This window comes from Photinus pyralis, unplaced genomic scaffold (genome assembly GCF_008802855.1).
Source record: "Photinus pyralis isolate 1611_PpyrPB1 unplaced genomic scaffold, Ppyr1.3 Ppyr1.4_LG8, whole genome shotgun sequence".
Classification (NCBI taxonomy): domain Eukaryota; kingdom Metazoa; phylum Arthropoda; class Insecta; order Coleoptera; family Lampyridae; genus Photinus; species Photinus pyralis.
In genome coordinates, this window is record NW_022170819.1 from 36,102,943 (window position 1) to 36,120,510 (window position 17,568).

The window sequence follows — 17,568 nt, forward strand, 5'->3', positions numbered from 1 at the left end:
TTTTTAACACGTTGGCTGCCAACTACGAAATAATACGTAGTTGGTAGTCTGTCCTAGGTACCAACTACGGAATTATACGTATTTTGCAGCGCTGCCTATAGAAGCCGTCTACGTTCTTATTCGTAGCAAATGCGTGTAGTATAAGGTATGGCGGTCTATGGGACAAGAATTAAAAATAAGTACTGGTCGCTGTAAACTGAACTTTATTCTCGAAAACGCAAAAAAAATGAGCCAATTCTGTTATAATATAAATTTACAGATCTTACGTGTGATAAGCTTTAAAACAATTTTCCACGCAAAGAGCAGGTTTTTCTTCACACACTGGACAGAAGTAACGTGTCTCACGACGTTTTTTGTTGGCGGTGCACACTCTGCAAGGTTTTGATGGCCGGTTTTTCTTTTCAGTTGGGGGTAAACTCTCCAAATAATGAAATGATCCAGGATTGGGCTTTTTATTCGGCTTAGGCATATTTTCGCCAAGCAAACTCTCAACAACCTTTTCTCTGAATTGTAGAGAGGTAATTTTTGAAGAAGTTGCGTTCCGATAGATTATGTATGCGTTGTGAATATATATTTCAAATATATGTAAAGCAACTTTCTTGTGCCATCTTATTGTCTTTCTCAGGGCGGAATAATAAGAAAGCATTTGATCTGATCGATCTACACCAGACATCCCATTATTGTAATCGCTAACTATATTCGGCTTCAGAGAAGTTTTTCCATTGCGGTTGCGCACAAGCTCCATGTCGACTTTGTGTTTGTTTGAAATAACAAGAACATCTCTCTTGTCCTTCCATTTACAAACTACCACTGTTCCTTTGCGCTTCCATGTAAGCTCTCCTCTTTTCAACTTTTCAGCGATGACAACTTTTGGATTTCCCTTTCTGTTGCTTCTTAGGGTGCCACAAAGGTATGTTTTCATTTCCGAAAGTAAAGTAGTAAGTCTCACTGAGTTATAAAAGTTATCCATGTGTAAAACGTGTCCTTTATTGAGATAATCTTTCATAAGATGTAACACTACCCCAGTTGAATGACCAACATTTTTGTCTTGAATATCAGATTTGCCACAGTAAATTTTTATCTTTTGAACTAAACCATTAGACTCGCATAATTTGTATAGCTTGACGCCGTATTTGTGTTTTTTATTTTTGATGTATTGCCGAAAGAATAGTCTTCCTCGCCACAACATCATCGACTCATCAATGCAGATGTTTTTGCCTGGTGTATAGTTATTGCGCATAACCTTATTGAAATGAGTCAAAATAGGTCGAACTTTATATAGTCTATCATCAGATGGAATTGAATTGTCGGAACAGTGCAGAAATCTCAATAAAGCTTGAAATCTGTTTCGGCTCATAACTTGTCTCCAAAAGGGAATGTTGTAAAAGACGCTTGTGCTCCAATATGATGAAATTTGTGGAAGAGAACATGGACCCATGTGCAAAAGAAGTCCAAGAAAATTTTTCATTTCTATAATATCGGTGTCCTTCCATGATAACATTCTAGACGACTTGCGCGTACGTGTTTTACCTATTTCTTGGCGGGCATAAATGTTCGTTTGTTCCACTAGTAACTTCAAGAATTCATCACTAAAAAACAAGTCCACAAGAATTTGAATATTACAGTCTGTGAAATCAATTTTTAGTCCCACTTGTTCGGAAAATGGAAAAGTAGGGGGGTCTTCAGCGATGTCTGTCCATTCATCATCTTCTAATAGTTGATCTACGTTGACATCTTGTACTAGCGAGTAAGATGAAATCGAAACGTCATCACTGGGGTTATTTTCATCGTCCACTATTTCATCGGACACCTCACTGTTGCTTGAATTATCGGATTCTTCACCAGAACCGCCATCTTGAGAAATAAAACCTGCCCATTCCGCCTCATCATAGTTTGCAATTTCTCTCAACTGATCTTCTGTTAGTTTTCTTTTGTTTGACATACTAAATGGTTAACCAATAAACTTTTACGCAAATATACTGAGAAACTATTGTTCAGATCCACTATTCACAAACACGTTTGCTCAACTCCATAAATAACCAACAAACTGCACCGTCCACGTAATTGTAGTATTGCACATACGCGTGCGTGGGTATAGGTAAATAAATCTCAATGAAAAGCGCAAATTGGTTCATACGAGTTATCTCGTAGTTGGTTCTTCAAAAAGAATTTCTATCACGGGTACCAACTACGAAATTATTCGTAGTCTCATTTTTTTGAAAAATGAGTTTTGAAAACATATTTGGACAATATCTTTTCATTATTTATACTTAATTCTACGCAAAAAATGATAAAACTGTATTGGGTTTTTTTGAACAGTTTTATGGAAATACTCTGGCAGCGAACGTGTTAATTGTTCCAACAAGAAATCGATTTGTTTTCACTTAAATTTTCCAAAAGTAGGTACCTATATTACTTGCATTACTCACAAAATGAGATATATCACTTATTTTCATAATTTCATAAACTTTTAGCGAGAAGGTAGATGTGAATCGTGACAATCCACATACCTAGTTACCTAATATATTCTCTGAGACCACCGATTTAACTCTTGACTTTGATTTACTCATGACCACTGTGACTCTGTAAGCGTCTAATTGTTCAAACACATCCAAACCCTCAATTCTGTATCAACTGTTACACTTGATGAAACTACTTTGCAAATCAATGGCACCACTAAAAAATTCCGTCTAACTTTTTATAAAACCTTTTTGCAGCCAAATATCCTGCTTTTCTTTGAATTTTTTTGCAATTTTCTGTCTTCTTTCTAAGGGATCGGTCCGAGTTGAACTTGTGTTTTCCTGGTCCTTCGGAAGCTTGAATCCCAGTCACATAACTGCCGGCCCGTGTGGCGCAGTTCAGTTGAAGCTGGACTGTGGTGCTAGGGTCCCTGGTTCGAATCCGGGTTCGGGCATGGATATTTGTAAATGTATAGTGGGTTGGGTTGGTAGAGCAGCCTTGGCTGAAACCCCGCCCACTCAAAAATAAAGGCAAAATAAATAAATAAATAAATAACTATTTTCTTTCATGTCGCTAGCGTAAGTGCTATTGCAATTGGGCACACAACGTTTGGGAGGCATTTAAAATTAATTTTAAAATCATTAGACTCACTTTGCATAAATTTGCACTGACACTGACATAAAATCATAGGCCAACGAAACAGTGTTGTCAAATTTCATACAATTTAGCCTGGTAATTATAGGAAGCCGTGGCCAAACTCTTTGTTAAAATGTTTCCAGCTACAATGTCAACACAGTTTAGTTTCTAGATCAGCTTTTGTTTCATATCGCCTACTGTGGTAAAGTAGTATAGAAAGTACCGCAATCATCCGCCATTTTTGGGCAAATTTGCTGCCAACTTAAAAAAATTGACAAATAAAATCTGAATAGTTGTAATTTTTTATAACCTAACTTCATAGTACTGTCATTGTTTATAAAAATATATACAGATATCTCCAAACAGGTGGAACAATCCCTAACATTAAAGTTACTAGAATCTGGTAACTTCCGCCATTTTTGGGCAAAAATCATGCGTTCTCTCTCTAACACACGACCCCAATGGATTGCGGTACTTTCTATATTTAGTGACTTTAATATTATCTATGATATTACTTTTCCGCGGTCATATATGGGTAAGTAAATATTAATAATGTTTAATGTTTTCATCAAAGAAAAAAGTGTTGTCGTTGTCTGGGTTGTTTTTAGTCCGATAACTCAACATTGAATGGGACAATTATTATTATTATTATGGACAGATCTTACTGAAATTTTAACATTAGCATCCTTTACCAAAGGCAAATCGATCGATTATCTCCTAAATCAAATTGAATATCCATGTAGTTAATTGCCACATCGATTAGAGACTTCGCTCAATAAAAGGCGAAGTGATACATGAGAAGTAAATACAATAAAAGGAAACTGCTGGGTCTCAACAGATGCTACCGTGCGGAAAAGTTAAGTTTTGAAAAAACACATTTTTTGATATTGAAATTGATTAAAGAACAACTTCAAATACTCATTTAAAAGCGTGAAACTAGAATCCAAACTTTAAGGTTTTTTTGACGGTGGATTACAGCATTGAATATCAAAATAGCCGTACTTAAGAGGACTATACATCGAAGGTAATGGGATTTTGCAAATAATGGGCAAATGCTTTGAAAGAATTATCTGAAATTTTTTTACTCGTCATTTCTAATTCATAGTCTATCATAGAAAGTGTTTATAATGCTATAGTAAAGGTAGTATTTTATTATTATTAATGGAAAAAAGAAATTCTCCTTTCAAGCGACTGTGAGGTGGCGCCACCTAACGAAGGTAACCAAAAGTAAGTGCTAAATGGTCGTCATTAGGGATAGAAAGAAAACCAGTGATGCATGGTTTTCGTACGTAGGAGCGTGACGGTGTGGTTAGAGCTGCATATTAATTAGTCATGTGCAAGGTCACGTGCTATAGGTATGGCATGGCGCTCTTAACGTAAAATTAACATAAATAATCACAAACCAAACAAATTAAGTCCATAATGCTGGCTTAAAGGGATTGAATATAACAATATAACTGATTAATTTAACTAATAAAATTTGAAAATTGCCATGTCTATCACCATACAAGATGGCGACGACAAAAATAAAATCTTAAAATTAATTGATCATAGACTAATTGATTAATCAATTTGATTATATAATTAAATGATTAATGAATTATTATTTATACAAGTATTATACCTGTTGTCACACACTTAGTAAATGTTTGCATAGAACGTTGCGATTCTCCACATCTATGGAAAACGTCAATCGTGCGCCCGATTCCAAAAATTTCCTCTCCTAAAGCGTATTCTGACTTAAGACCCATCAGTATTTTACCCTTAGTGTCTAAGGTGTTTGAAAAAGTGTTATTTAATCAAATTCAGAATTTCTTAGATTTATCACGTATTCTTCCCGAACATCAATCTGACTTTATAAGGGGATACAGTTGCGAAACGGCATTACTTAAAGTTACTGACGACATTTTGTCTGCTGTCAACAAGTCCAAGTTTGTAGTCTTAATATTATTGGACTTCTCGAAAGCGTTTGATACGATTGATCATGATATTTTATTAGCAATACTACATTATATTGGCTTTGACCCAAATTCTATTACACTTTTCCTTCATTATTTAAAACACAGGGGCCAATTAGTTGACATTAATGGGAAAACTTCAACAATGATTAATTTGCGATGTGGCGTTCCCCAGGGTTCTATTTTAGGGCCTCTGCTTTTTTCAATATATACTGCTAATATTATAAACAAATTAAAATATTGCAATTACCACCTGTATGCTGAAGATACGCAGTTATATTATGCATTTTCTAAAACTGAAGTTGAGAAGGCAAACGGTGAAAAAAACGAAGATTTAAATACCTTTCTAAATTACGCTGAACAACATTCATTACATATTAACCCCAGTAAATGTAAGTGGCTATTATTTGGGGCATCACACAACACAGCTACTCGTGCCTAAGTTTCCTCACTCTTAGATATAAAAATCGGAAATAAAAAATTAGAGTTGGTTCAGGAAGCCAAAAATCTCGGGCTAAGCGTCAATTTCAATTATCAAACGCATATCAAAAATTGTTCACAATGGGCGTTTGCTGGTCTTAGATATATACATCGAATTAAAGGTTTACTTTCTCGCAATTCAAAAATTATGCTCTGTCGATCCCTCGTGCTATCCCATTTTTCATTTTGTAGCGCAATGTATGGCCCCTGTCTTTCTAAATTTCTTGAAAGAAGAATACAGATTATTCAAAATTCATGTGTTCGTTTAATTTACGGAATTAGGAGGTTTGAAAGGGTTTCTCACAAGTTAAAGTGTATACCGTGGCTAAACATGGAAAAAAATCGACTTCTCTACTCTGCCACTGCATTTCACAAAATTATCTTGTTTAAATCACCACCTTATTTATATAATAAAATTACATTTCGAACAGATGTTCATAATATTAATGTTCGTCGGAAAGATTTGATTACCATTCCTAACCATAACTTAGAACTATTTCAAAAATCATTTTCATACAATATAGCCAAGATCTATAACTCACTTTCGTCGAACGTTAAACAATTAACACCGTCTAAATTTAAACAAAAAGTTTACCACGATGTTTTAACATCTTATAGTTACTAATCTACTTTCAAGTTACTTTGTTTCTAAATTTTATTTGTGTATTTTTGTTCTTGTTAATTTAGACCATCAAAAATTTTTTATTAATTTTAGTTTGCTATTGAACAGGTTAAGTGGAAGAGCACAAAGGGCTGCATGCCTCTTAGTGAACTTCGCCTTTTGGACGCCAAGTTGAATGTATAATATTGGTATTGTTTATATATTTGTCATAGTGTGTCCAAATAAAGTCATTATTATTATTATTATTTTGATAAAATATACGCCACTGGTTATTAAAAATTTCTGCGTAAGGGCTAACTTTAGTGAAAATATGCTAACTACATCTTTTGTAGGAAATTTTCGTCTCTTTAATTTCGCTCATCACATATTTTCTCGTAAAATGCGCAGTTTTGGAGATATCGGCGGAAAACCGCTTTTGACGGCCATCTTGGCAAGATGGCGGCAAGTTTCGAATTGTGCATTTTATGAATTTCAGTTCTACGCACTCAAGCATACAAAATTTCAGTATTTCCCGAGTTATTTCCAGGTAAAGATCCTCAATGACTGGCCTATTAGCAGAACCTCTAAAAATCAAAATAATTTCCAAACCGTATGTTTTGCTGGCAAACTTTTTACGGCACAAACCAATCCACCTAGTCTCGACGTTTGTGCCGTCAATATCCTGTTAACTTCATGGACCCAAACGTCTCTTGTTAATCTGCAATACATTGTAGTAGTGCCGATTCCGAGGAAGAGGAGGACGATTATGTTGGTAGCGAAAGTAGTGACGATTTAGAAGTGAGAAAACCAAGGTCACACAAAGGTGGTCCAATTCGTAGATCGACACGCGCTCGTATATCCCGATATGATCGCGATTTTAGTAAGTATACGCTTACGGTTACGTTGATGTAATGACTATACGATCATTTAAGTCAATGATGACAGCGATTCGGATGGATCGGGGCCTAGACGAAAAAAGAATCGATTTGTTTGGGATGAATCGGAATCTGAAGAAAGTGACCGGTCGTGGGGTAGAAGGAGACGCAAAGCGGCTACTGCTCGGTAATTTTGAAAAGATCGTTTCTATATCTTTGCTTCTTACGATAATTGTAGATCGAGACGAAAACCTTCGGACAAAGCAAAACGGCCGAAAAAGAAAAAGAAGAAGATCGGAGAAGACTCTGATCCCGAAGCTTTCAAAAGTCGACCGAATATTAAATTAGGAGGTGACGATGAGGAAGTCGGACGTCGGACGAGAGGGAAAAAAATCAATTATCTGGAAGCATTAGGTTCAGACAGTGACGATGTAGGTAAAATATTACAGAAATTAATGTTAATTTTGTTCTTTTAGGATGGCAGAAGGAAACCGCCTAGAATTGAAGAGAGCGACGACGAATATGCCGTGCACGAAGACGAAGAACTTCAGCAGAGATTGCAAAATGAAAACGATAGTGACGAATCCGGAGTTGAAAATGTTTTACGTGATCTTCCATTACCCTTAAACCCCAGGCCGAAACCAAAGGGTCGTGGAAAGGCGGGTCTGAAGATTCCTAGAAAACCGAAGGATCCCACCTTGGAACTTTTCCCACCAATAATGACAGATTTACCTCCTACAAGTACCATAGCTCGCACAGAAATACCCATACTGCAACAAACTTTAGAATCTCAATCGCTGATACCTTCACAAATCATTCCTCCGCCATTAATAATGGATCCTATGTTGCTACACGAGCACGAGTCTCAAGATTTGGACGACGAACCGAATCCCATCGAGCAAATTAACAAAAACGTCGAACAAATGAACGAGCAGGAAATGGAAAAAATGATGGAAGAAGAAGAGTACGCCAATAGGCAACTTCAACTCGTCGCTTTGCAAATAGAAAAGGAGAAGAAACGAAAAGAACGAGAAGTACAGAGGTTAGAAAAGCTAATGCAATTAGAGCAAAAAGTACCAAAGAAGCGTGGCCGAAAACCAAAAAACCCAACGCTCAATGCGTCCGCAAATCTAATAAAGTCATTCCCAGATTCCGCACTGTTACTGTCTAGTAACGCCGAACTTTCGGAACCGCCCGGCATTTCTCTTCCGATGTTCAGCGAATTAGCGCCGACCTCGATGAACGCGGATGGCAGTCCGAAAAAGCGGAGGGGTAGAGGTAAGGGAAAGAAGACGTTGGCTGCCGAAGCAGCAGCCGCGGCAGCCTCTAATAAAAATATTGATATGGAAATTGGACTGGAAGGTCCAACTTCGTCAAGTAGTAACACTGTTTCACCTGCTCCAGATTCACCGTTGCACGGGAGCAAATTGGGCATTGCCGCGCCGCCGCAACCATTTTCTCAAAGTCAACCCACTCCATCTGTAATTACCAGAATGTTGCAGTCGCAGCCGGGTCAAAACAGTTTCCCACCTTCCAGCGTTTCTAAATACTTCGGCGGACATGGTAATGATCCACAGCTTGGCGCTTACCATCCAGGTACGTACAACGTTACACTCAATTGTATGTGTCTGTGTTTAGCAAGAAACAGCATGAAGAATATGGTCTTGGTATCTATACACATGTGACTAGTAAGGTGGTGAGTGGATATGTTTCTGGGAAAAGAGTAGTTCCAGGTTTTATTTGTGTATTTCCAAAAAATTTGACATTTTAATAGGTTTAACTGAGTAGTCTAAATCTCTCTTTAACAGTAAGAGGGGTTAAAATAAACACCAAGAGTAGGTAAAGAGAAACAAATATCTGTCATTCTTATTAGAAATTGGATGCCGAGCACGAAATAAAATGAAGTTCAAAACTGATTGTTTCCATGGAAACGAGGGGGAAACCTAAACTTGCTATTTTAGACATTAGTAAAGTTTTGTATTATACATGATGATAAAGGGAAACTACCCACGTAGCACCAATTGTATTCAAACGTTATTGGAGATTGGATATACTATGTATCCATAAATAACATTATGGAACTTCGGGGAATCTCCATTGGAAAGACATGTCATGAATGTAATGTCAAAACTATATCCATATGTACAAACACTGCATATTCATGTGTTCATACATTGCATATCCATGAGTAGGGTTGCCATCCGTCCGGGTTTCCCCGGATTTGTCCTAGTTTAGGGGGTGACCGGGGAGCGTCCGGGCGGGGTTTCATTGGTAGTCCGGGTTTTAGGCTACTGAGATATCTACGAGTTTCTGTCAAAACAAGATAAACTTTTAAGGCGCCAATCAGCTTTGGTTACAATTTTTTAAAACACCGAATCCTCATTAAACTTGGAGTTATTGAAAATTGTCTGGTGCTTTTTTTGTATTCCTGCTCATAATGCCAACGTTGAAAGAATATTTTCACTAGTGGCATAACAGGGGACCAATGAAAGGAATTTTTCCAATACCTACATTGTTTTATTGAATTTAATTCCTAATTTTTGTAAATTAACAGGTAATTTTAATCCCTAGAGATTAAAAAAATTTTAATCCCTCATTTTTGTTTTCTTGTAAACAATTCATGGAAAAATGGATTTAAATCGATCGGTATTGGAAAAAATAGTATAATCAACACTGGATTAAACTACTTTTTGTTTCCTTAAAAATAAATATTAAAAAAAATATTAAATTTAAACCATTCTCTCAGGAACAAAAACTCTTTTTAATCCCTTGTTCCTTTATAATATTATTGAATATTGAAACAGTCTAGTCAGCTCGCTAGTCAGTGATCAAAATAAAGTAGAATTTCAAAGACTATTTCTTTAGACAATATTTTTTATAAAATGCAGTTGATATGTCCGGGTTTATAATCCCTAAATCCGGGGTTTTCACGCTTCCTGTCCTAGTTGGCAGAGTTTTGAGATGGCAACCCTATCCATGGTACATTCCACGTCTACATGTACAGAGTGTTTTTTTGGGAGCTTTAGTTAAACGTTTCTGGGAAAGTAAAATAGGTAGGTTTTTGAAATTTTGTACTTAGGAGTTACTCTGAAGGGCGAATCAATGTAAAATATTTTTAAAATGGCCGCACTTCCGGAAACACCGGAAGTAGATAGTAACTTCGTTATTTTAAATGGCAACCCATATTTTTTATTAGATTTTTGGATTCTACGTTAAATTTCAGTTCTTTTGATACCAATATGTTGATATCTGCCATTTATGGTTTTTAAGTTATTTTGACTTTATGAAAAAAAATGGCGGATGCAGATGGTACCTTGATAATCGATTACTTGAAAATGGTTACAGTCATGGCAACCAATTTTTATCAGTGCATAGAGAATGAATAGGGCTTTCTTTTAGTGTACTTAAAAAAAAGTTAAGTTGCGTACAACCGCACCTATGGAGATCCAAATTTAAGAAACTTTAAAGTCTATAAACTCAGTTTTTTTTTAAATGAAATGACCATGTTTTTACTATTGCATGAGATAAGAGAATCGAAATTGGCATATTTTGATATTACATGTTCCTATAGCTATCTTTAACAGTTTCTGATTTATTCCCATTTCATTGATTTGATGCGATTTTTTTCGTATTTTCTTTTTAGTAGTTGGCCATGATTTTATAACAATCGAATTTTAAACAAATCAAGGAATGGATGCGTTAATATCATTGATTCTAGTCTAAATGATTCATTAATAAATAAGTTTTTTGTTAAGAATATAGGACGGAAAATTTTTGAAAAATCTAGACAGAGTCGTTCAACTGAATTTCTTAAACAACGCATAAGTCTGAAAATTAAGAGAGGTAATGCGATATCTGTTCTAGCAACAATTCCATACCAAAACTGTTTCAACGAAGTTTTTTATATTTTGCATTGAATTTATTTTGTTAATCTTGCATTTGCAATTCAATTCATTCTCCTCAATATTCTCTTGTAGAGCTTTGTATCACTTGTGCTTCAACGGTTTGTAGTGCATTTGGGGGTACAACATTTCCAAAATTCATGCAATTTCGTTCCAGTGTTCGAATGAATGTACGGCAAGCATGTGCCGCAATTCTGTCCATTTCACCATAAATAACAATTAAATTCCAAAATAGGTGAAACCACTGCCAGTCATTTTTCGATTATTGAAAAACTTATGTTAACCTATAACAGTGGGTGACGGATTAGTGTCACTAGATTTGTTTAAAATTCGATTGTTATAAAATCATGGCCGACTACTAAAAAGAAAATCCGAAAAAAATAGTGTCAATTCAATAAAATGGGCGTAAGTAAAGATAGCTATAGGAACATGTATTGTCAAAATATTCTAGTCTATAACTTTTGATTGAGAAGTCTGATCGAAAAAGTACGAATTGATTTGGATTCTACGCATCCAAAATAATAAGAATAAGTGTTTTCCCGAGAAATTTTGGTGTAGTCGATTTTTGTTAAAAAGGAAGGTTATACACTGCCTTTTTTTGAGCCTCGAAAAAAAATTGTCTCAGATCGACCCAGAAAAAAAATTTTCTTATAGAATGTGGCCTGTAGAATCCATAATTTCAAACAGTTCCAAGATTGGGCTACTAGTTCAAAAGTTACAGCCCTTTGAATTTTTTTTCGAAATTAGTTTCTAGTCTATAACTTCTGATTGAGAAGTCTGATCGAAAAAGTACGAATTGTTTTGGATTCTAAGCACCAAAATTAATAAGAAAAAGTGTTTTCCCGAGAAATTTTGGTGCAGTCGATTTTTGGAAAAAAGGAAGGTTATACACTGCCTTTTTTTGCCCGGTGTTTCCGGAAGTGCGGGCATTTTGAAAATATTTTACATCGATTCCGTCTTCAGAGTAACTCCTAAGTACAAATTTTCAAAAAACCTACCTATTTTAGTTTTCCAGAAACGTTTAACTAAAGCTCCCAAAAAAACACCCTGTATATCCAGTACATTCCCGCACATCCATATAAGGTACAGGGTGAGTCAACGATCGCGCGGAGTAACTTAATGCCTTGAAGATAAGATTTTTCGATAGAGTGCTCTTGTATTATATGGTTGAATATTCTTCACATTTTAAAAATATTTGGAAGTATACAGGGTGCGCTCACAAAATAGAGCGCCAAAATGGTACATCCGAAAAACTAGTAGTGTTACGGATAATTCGATTTGTATGAAAAATTGGGCATTTGCAAGCGTGAGTATATTGTCAAAATTATTACTTAAATTTTGATTCCGGGTTTTATATCTTTTATCCTGGGTTAAGTAAAAGTCAAATAAATACATCTACTATGAAACATTAAAAAAACAGCTTACATGGTATTTTTTTTGGTAGGTCCAAAGTTATTAAAAAATCTCACTTTTTTTTAATGGAATACCCTGTATATTTTTCTGTCTAGCTCCTCCAAAAACCTTCAACTTTTGAGTATACCTATCTCTGATAGTTTTCGAAATATCTTGGTTTTCCTGGTAAGTCATATGTAATTTACATAATAACTAGGTGGCCATGCAAAAAAAGGCAATTTTTATTTGCTTCGTCCACTGCCTACTTACTTTTCCCTTGGTACATTCGTATTGTGAGTTTTTGGGTCAATTGAAAAAGTATGCGTATGTTGATACATTTCATGATTAGTTACACTGCAGAGTCACCGCCTTCTAAGTTTTATAATAACTGAGATATTCAATTTTTACTGGACGTCTACTTTTTGAAAAAATGACAGATTACGGCTGAATGACTCGTTTTAGATATCGTGTAATACATAAAGTCACACTAAAATTGACCAATAAATCGAAATATGCAATAAAATACAGGGGGTTCCATTTAAAAAAATGCAACTTTGATATAAATCTCCCTGTATAACAATTGCAATTTCGTTGAAAATATTTTTAGGTTGTAGCCTTAAGGATCCTTCAACATGCCCTGACAATAAATTTTAAATATATGCGTTAATAAATCCACAATCTTCCCCCCACACCTGGTCTATTTTCCCAGGCTTTAAGAGCCTTTTTAATTGTTTAAACATAACACTATTTGTCCATCATATCGGAGACAAGCGCGACGGGCAACCCGTACCTAGCAAAACAATCTCTTACATTTTCAATTGTGGCAATAGAAGTTATAGAATTTATAATATCCACTTAGAGTGTGCATAATAAAAACTTATTTTTCATACACCTGTTGGATATTCCCACGAATGGATTGATACATTTCTTTTGTTGTTGGCGTTTGGTAAATAGCTACCACAATTTTTAACGGATTTTCCTACACATGTTGGATGGCGCTATTATGGTCACTTTCTCTGGCACCTCAATCGCGAAAAATCTTGGCGATTAATGTGCGCATGCGCAGCCTGGGCAACTTTCTTGTTTATAGAGATGTTTCTTTGAAATTTTAACCACGGATGCTTCTAGTAAAGACAAGCATATCGCATGCTGTAAAAATCTGACGTGCGCGCACTGCGCAATGTGGACTTTCTTATTTATAGAGACATTTTTTGATATTTTAACCAAAGATTCTTATAATAAAAGCAAACATCGCTATTTTCAACATCAGGTGTGTGCATGTGCAAAGTGCTCAATGCTAAGTTTCTTACGATTGATGAAGGTTTCCATTGTTTATATTAGCTGTAATAATTACAAAAATAGGTTGCCTTGCGCTGTTTTCTAATATACAGTGTGATTGATTTTGCGTGTCCAAGCTTTTCTTTTATTATTAGAAATAGGAAAGTGTCAAAAACAAAAATACTTACTTTCAAATTATGATAAAGCTACATGTTCAAAAAAACAAGTGATATAAAAACAAAAGAGCATCAGAAAATATAATTTTTTTTAATAGAACAGTTACTTTTTTCTGCACTATTCTTAAAGAGCTTGAAATTCTCTTTACAATGATATCAAATATGTTATAATTAACTTAGAAATTAAAGCTAAAGTAATGTTTTTAAAATCAATCGCAGTATCTGGAAATTTAATCAAAAAGAAAAGCGAGTTTTTCACTTGTCATGTCTGTCACAAAATAAGTTTAGTGAGCAATATAACTTATAAGAACCACAATACAACAAAATAATAATTACATAAATGGTGGAAAATCTTAAGAATTTTTATTCAATATAATGATAAGAATGCAATGTATTTAAATTTGTCTTAAGTTATAATAGTTATTTCTGTGACTGCTTTTCATTTGTTTTCTTCGCTTCCTGTTCTAAATTTTATGTTTTTGTTTAAATTTCCACAGCTACTGCGATTGTTTCTAAACACATTACTGTAGCTCGAATTTCTAAGGTAATTATAACATATTCGATATCATTGTAAAGAGATTTTCAAGCTCTTTAAGAATATTACAAACAAAAGTAACTGTTCTATTTAAAAAAGTTATTTTGTTTTCTGATGCTCTTTTGTTTTTATATCACTTGTTTTTTGAATATGTAGCTTTGTCAGAACTTGAAAGTAGAGTATTTTTGCTTCTTACACTTTTTTCCTATTTCCAATAATAAAAGAAATATATGCTTGGACATGCAAAATCAATCACACTGTATAATTTATTTGTTTTTCTATATGCATATCGTTTAGATATGGTCTGTCTGAGGATATCGGAGCCTTTTACTGGTATGGGAAAGAGGAAGTCTAACCTGTCACTGGTTCTTTGACTATTAGTTCAATTTTTGCAACTATGCCAAGTTGAATTGGAGAAGGACCACTATACTTTTGAATAATGTAATTAGTAGGGTGCATGCATGCCTATTTAGAGGGGCGAGTTGATTATCTAATGAATCCATTAAAAGGACAACCTGCTATTCAATCAATTTAAATTACGACATGTTCATAAATTCACATAACTTAGATATTATTTGTTTTATGTAGGTAATGCGGGTCCACGCGGACCTTACCAACAACCTCCGATACCACACTTTCCCGTGATAAGAAGCGGTCCGCCACCGCTCAGACTTCACAGTCCGGGAGCTCCAAATTTACCTCCCATGTATCATGCGCATCGTTCTCTGGATCCTTCACCGTCTGGTGGTGGACCAATAAATGTTCCTAACACTAACAGAGATCGACAATCACCTTTGGTAGTGCCGCCTCCATCGCAAAGTCCTCTCGGCAAAGGTGACCCCACTCCTCCGCCGTACACCAGACCTCCACTGGCGCATTTCTCGCCGTCATCCTCGAATACACAAGGAGCACGACCGCTGCCCATCATACCTTCGCACTTGCAGCAGCATCGCTCGCCTAACATTTCTCAATTTCACCCAACATTGCCTCCCAATTACCATTATGGATCATATCCGCCCCCACCTCCACTAACTCCCGATGAAGGTCAATCTTCTCCGAGCTATTCGGCACAACCTTTTCCCGAACAGTATCCCGAAGGTGGACCTCCGATACAAACCACCGAATCTCCAACTGCACCGGTCACGACTACGTCTAGTGTTGTAGGTAAAACATTCGACGAAGGAGAGGAAGGTGGAGAGTTTGTCGGATTAGTGTCATATTTTTCAAGCCAACGAGAAGATGATTTGGATACATAGCAAGCGTACAGATAATTTCTTATACAGCAGTTTTTTACTTTGCAGCTAACTTTCCCTTGCGGTAATGGTGCATATTTAACATTGTTAAATATAATTTGCTAAACATGTATTAGTACTATATTAGAATGATATTATGACATTATTTTACTTTTATCAGAATTTTGTATTAATTTTTTTTATTGTGAAATATATTTATACTGTACAGATATTAGACATTGCCATTTATTTAATAAAAAAATACTGTAAATAGTTTGTAAATACAAGGGCGCGATAGCATATGATTTTAAAATTTAGCAATCTCAAACTGTTCAGCTTACCTCTATTATTCTCTCCGGAGTGATTGTTTAAATTATTTTTTCATTATTTCCGGCTGGAGACAATAATAGAAGCATGCACGATGTTTACTCTTATTAAGTGTTTCATACAATGTAATATTAAAAATATTTATTGATAATTTTAAATATTGAAATTTTTATTTTGTGACAAAGTCTACCAATGTGTTACAATATGCATCGTATTGCATTACATTTGTAACAAGTATGGTTTAGGGGTTTTTATTTATATTTTATACCAAGAATGTTGTACAGATTGCATATAGTTATTACAAAAGATGTAGAAATTGTTATTTTTTTGGAGTTTTTAGATTTGCGACTTCTTTTTAATTACATATGTATTATAAAAATGTGGATTTGTGTTTAAAATACACATGTTAATAAACAAATATTTAGAAAAAAATAATTTAAACCAAGAATATGCCAGTAATACCAAGATTATTGATTAGCAGAAAAATTGCACAATTATTTAAAGAAAATACGGACTATCATGATCGTAAGGAAATTTGTGGTAATTTAAGGTTATTTTACGATAACGCCAATTCATGCTTTTACGTTCTGGTCTTTTTAACTTTTTACAAAAACCCTTCTCATACAGGTTCAATTGGTATTTTAAGTTTGTACCATCAATAGTTATTCGCACAACTACAGAAGAAAGTGGAGTTTTTCAACTGTAGTTCAAAGTTTGACACATGTCAATTGAACAATAAATAAATAAATAGTAGAACTTTCTTCTCAAGTCTTACGCATATTTTTTTCTGAAACTACAATCAAAATAAACAAAATTATTGTATGCAAAAATGAACTTTGACACTTGGCAATCTAGATACGGGTATGTTTCAATTTTAAATATTAAGATGCTATTTATAGCAGACGTCTCATCGCTCTTTGTGAGTACCCTCTTCCGACAATCCGTTCTGGAGGTATAAGAAAATATACCCTCGAATATACCATATCACGATAAGAGGTCGAGGAGGAGGGCTATGGTTGGTAGAAATTCTTTCAATGAGACCTTCCATTAGAATACCATGAAGGGTAGAACATGTGTTCCCCCCCCCCCAAGTTTAACTTGTCACCACTAAAGGCATGCGTATGCAAAATCTGAGACCAATTGGTTGTCGTATGTAAAAGTTATGCACTTTTACTTTCAAAAACAGCATCACCGGAAATAATTCGGGGGGCTAAAAAATATATAAAAAACATTTTCTCAACAATGTTACTCAATACAGTGTGTACTTTTTACGGGTCACATAAAAAAATAAAGCTGATTATTTCTCCGAAACGAAACGTCTTGAAAATCTCTCAACGATCTCTTCTAAGTTTTAGGGCACAAAAGGTGGTAATGAGAAAGTGTTTGTTATTATTTTGTATCTATTCAAATGCCCTCAGAAAAAAATAAAAACGAAATCGGGAAATTTCTGTTTTTCTGACATCGGAATTTTTTGGTTTTCTTTAAAGCATTGTGGTTACTGGTTAATTGCGCATTTTTTCCTCATTTAGACTATCGTCATACCTTCCATGGTTTCGGAAATCCCCATGATAGACAACCTTATCTTGGACACAGTGTATGTGCGGATCAACTATACAGGGTGGTGACTAATTCTAGTCCATAACTTTTGATTGAGACGTCCGATCGAAAAAGTACGAATTGTTTTGGATTCTACGCACCAAAATTAATAAGAAAAAG

General features: G+C 35.0%; 1 protein-coding gene across 1 annotated transcript; it reads left to right on the plus strand.

Annotated features, from left to right (window-relative positions):
• The first annotated feature begins 4,334 nt into the window (after positions 1-4,334).
• Positions 4,335-16,238, plus strand: LOC116179579 (bromodomain-containing protein 4-like). Its single transcript, XM_031499377.1, has 7 exons — positions 4,335-4,381; positions 6,870-7,015; positions 7,068-7,197; positions 7,249-7,441; positions 7,487-8,288; positions 8,415-8,606; positions 14,882-16,238. Exons 1-7 carry the CDS (start codon positions 4,335-4,337, stop codon positions 15,547-15,549), a joined length of 2,178 nt encoding a protein of 725 aa, XP_031355237.1. The 3' UTR covers positions 15,550-16,238.
• Positions 16,239-17,568: the final 1,330 nt, after the last annotated feature.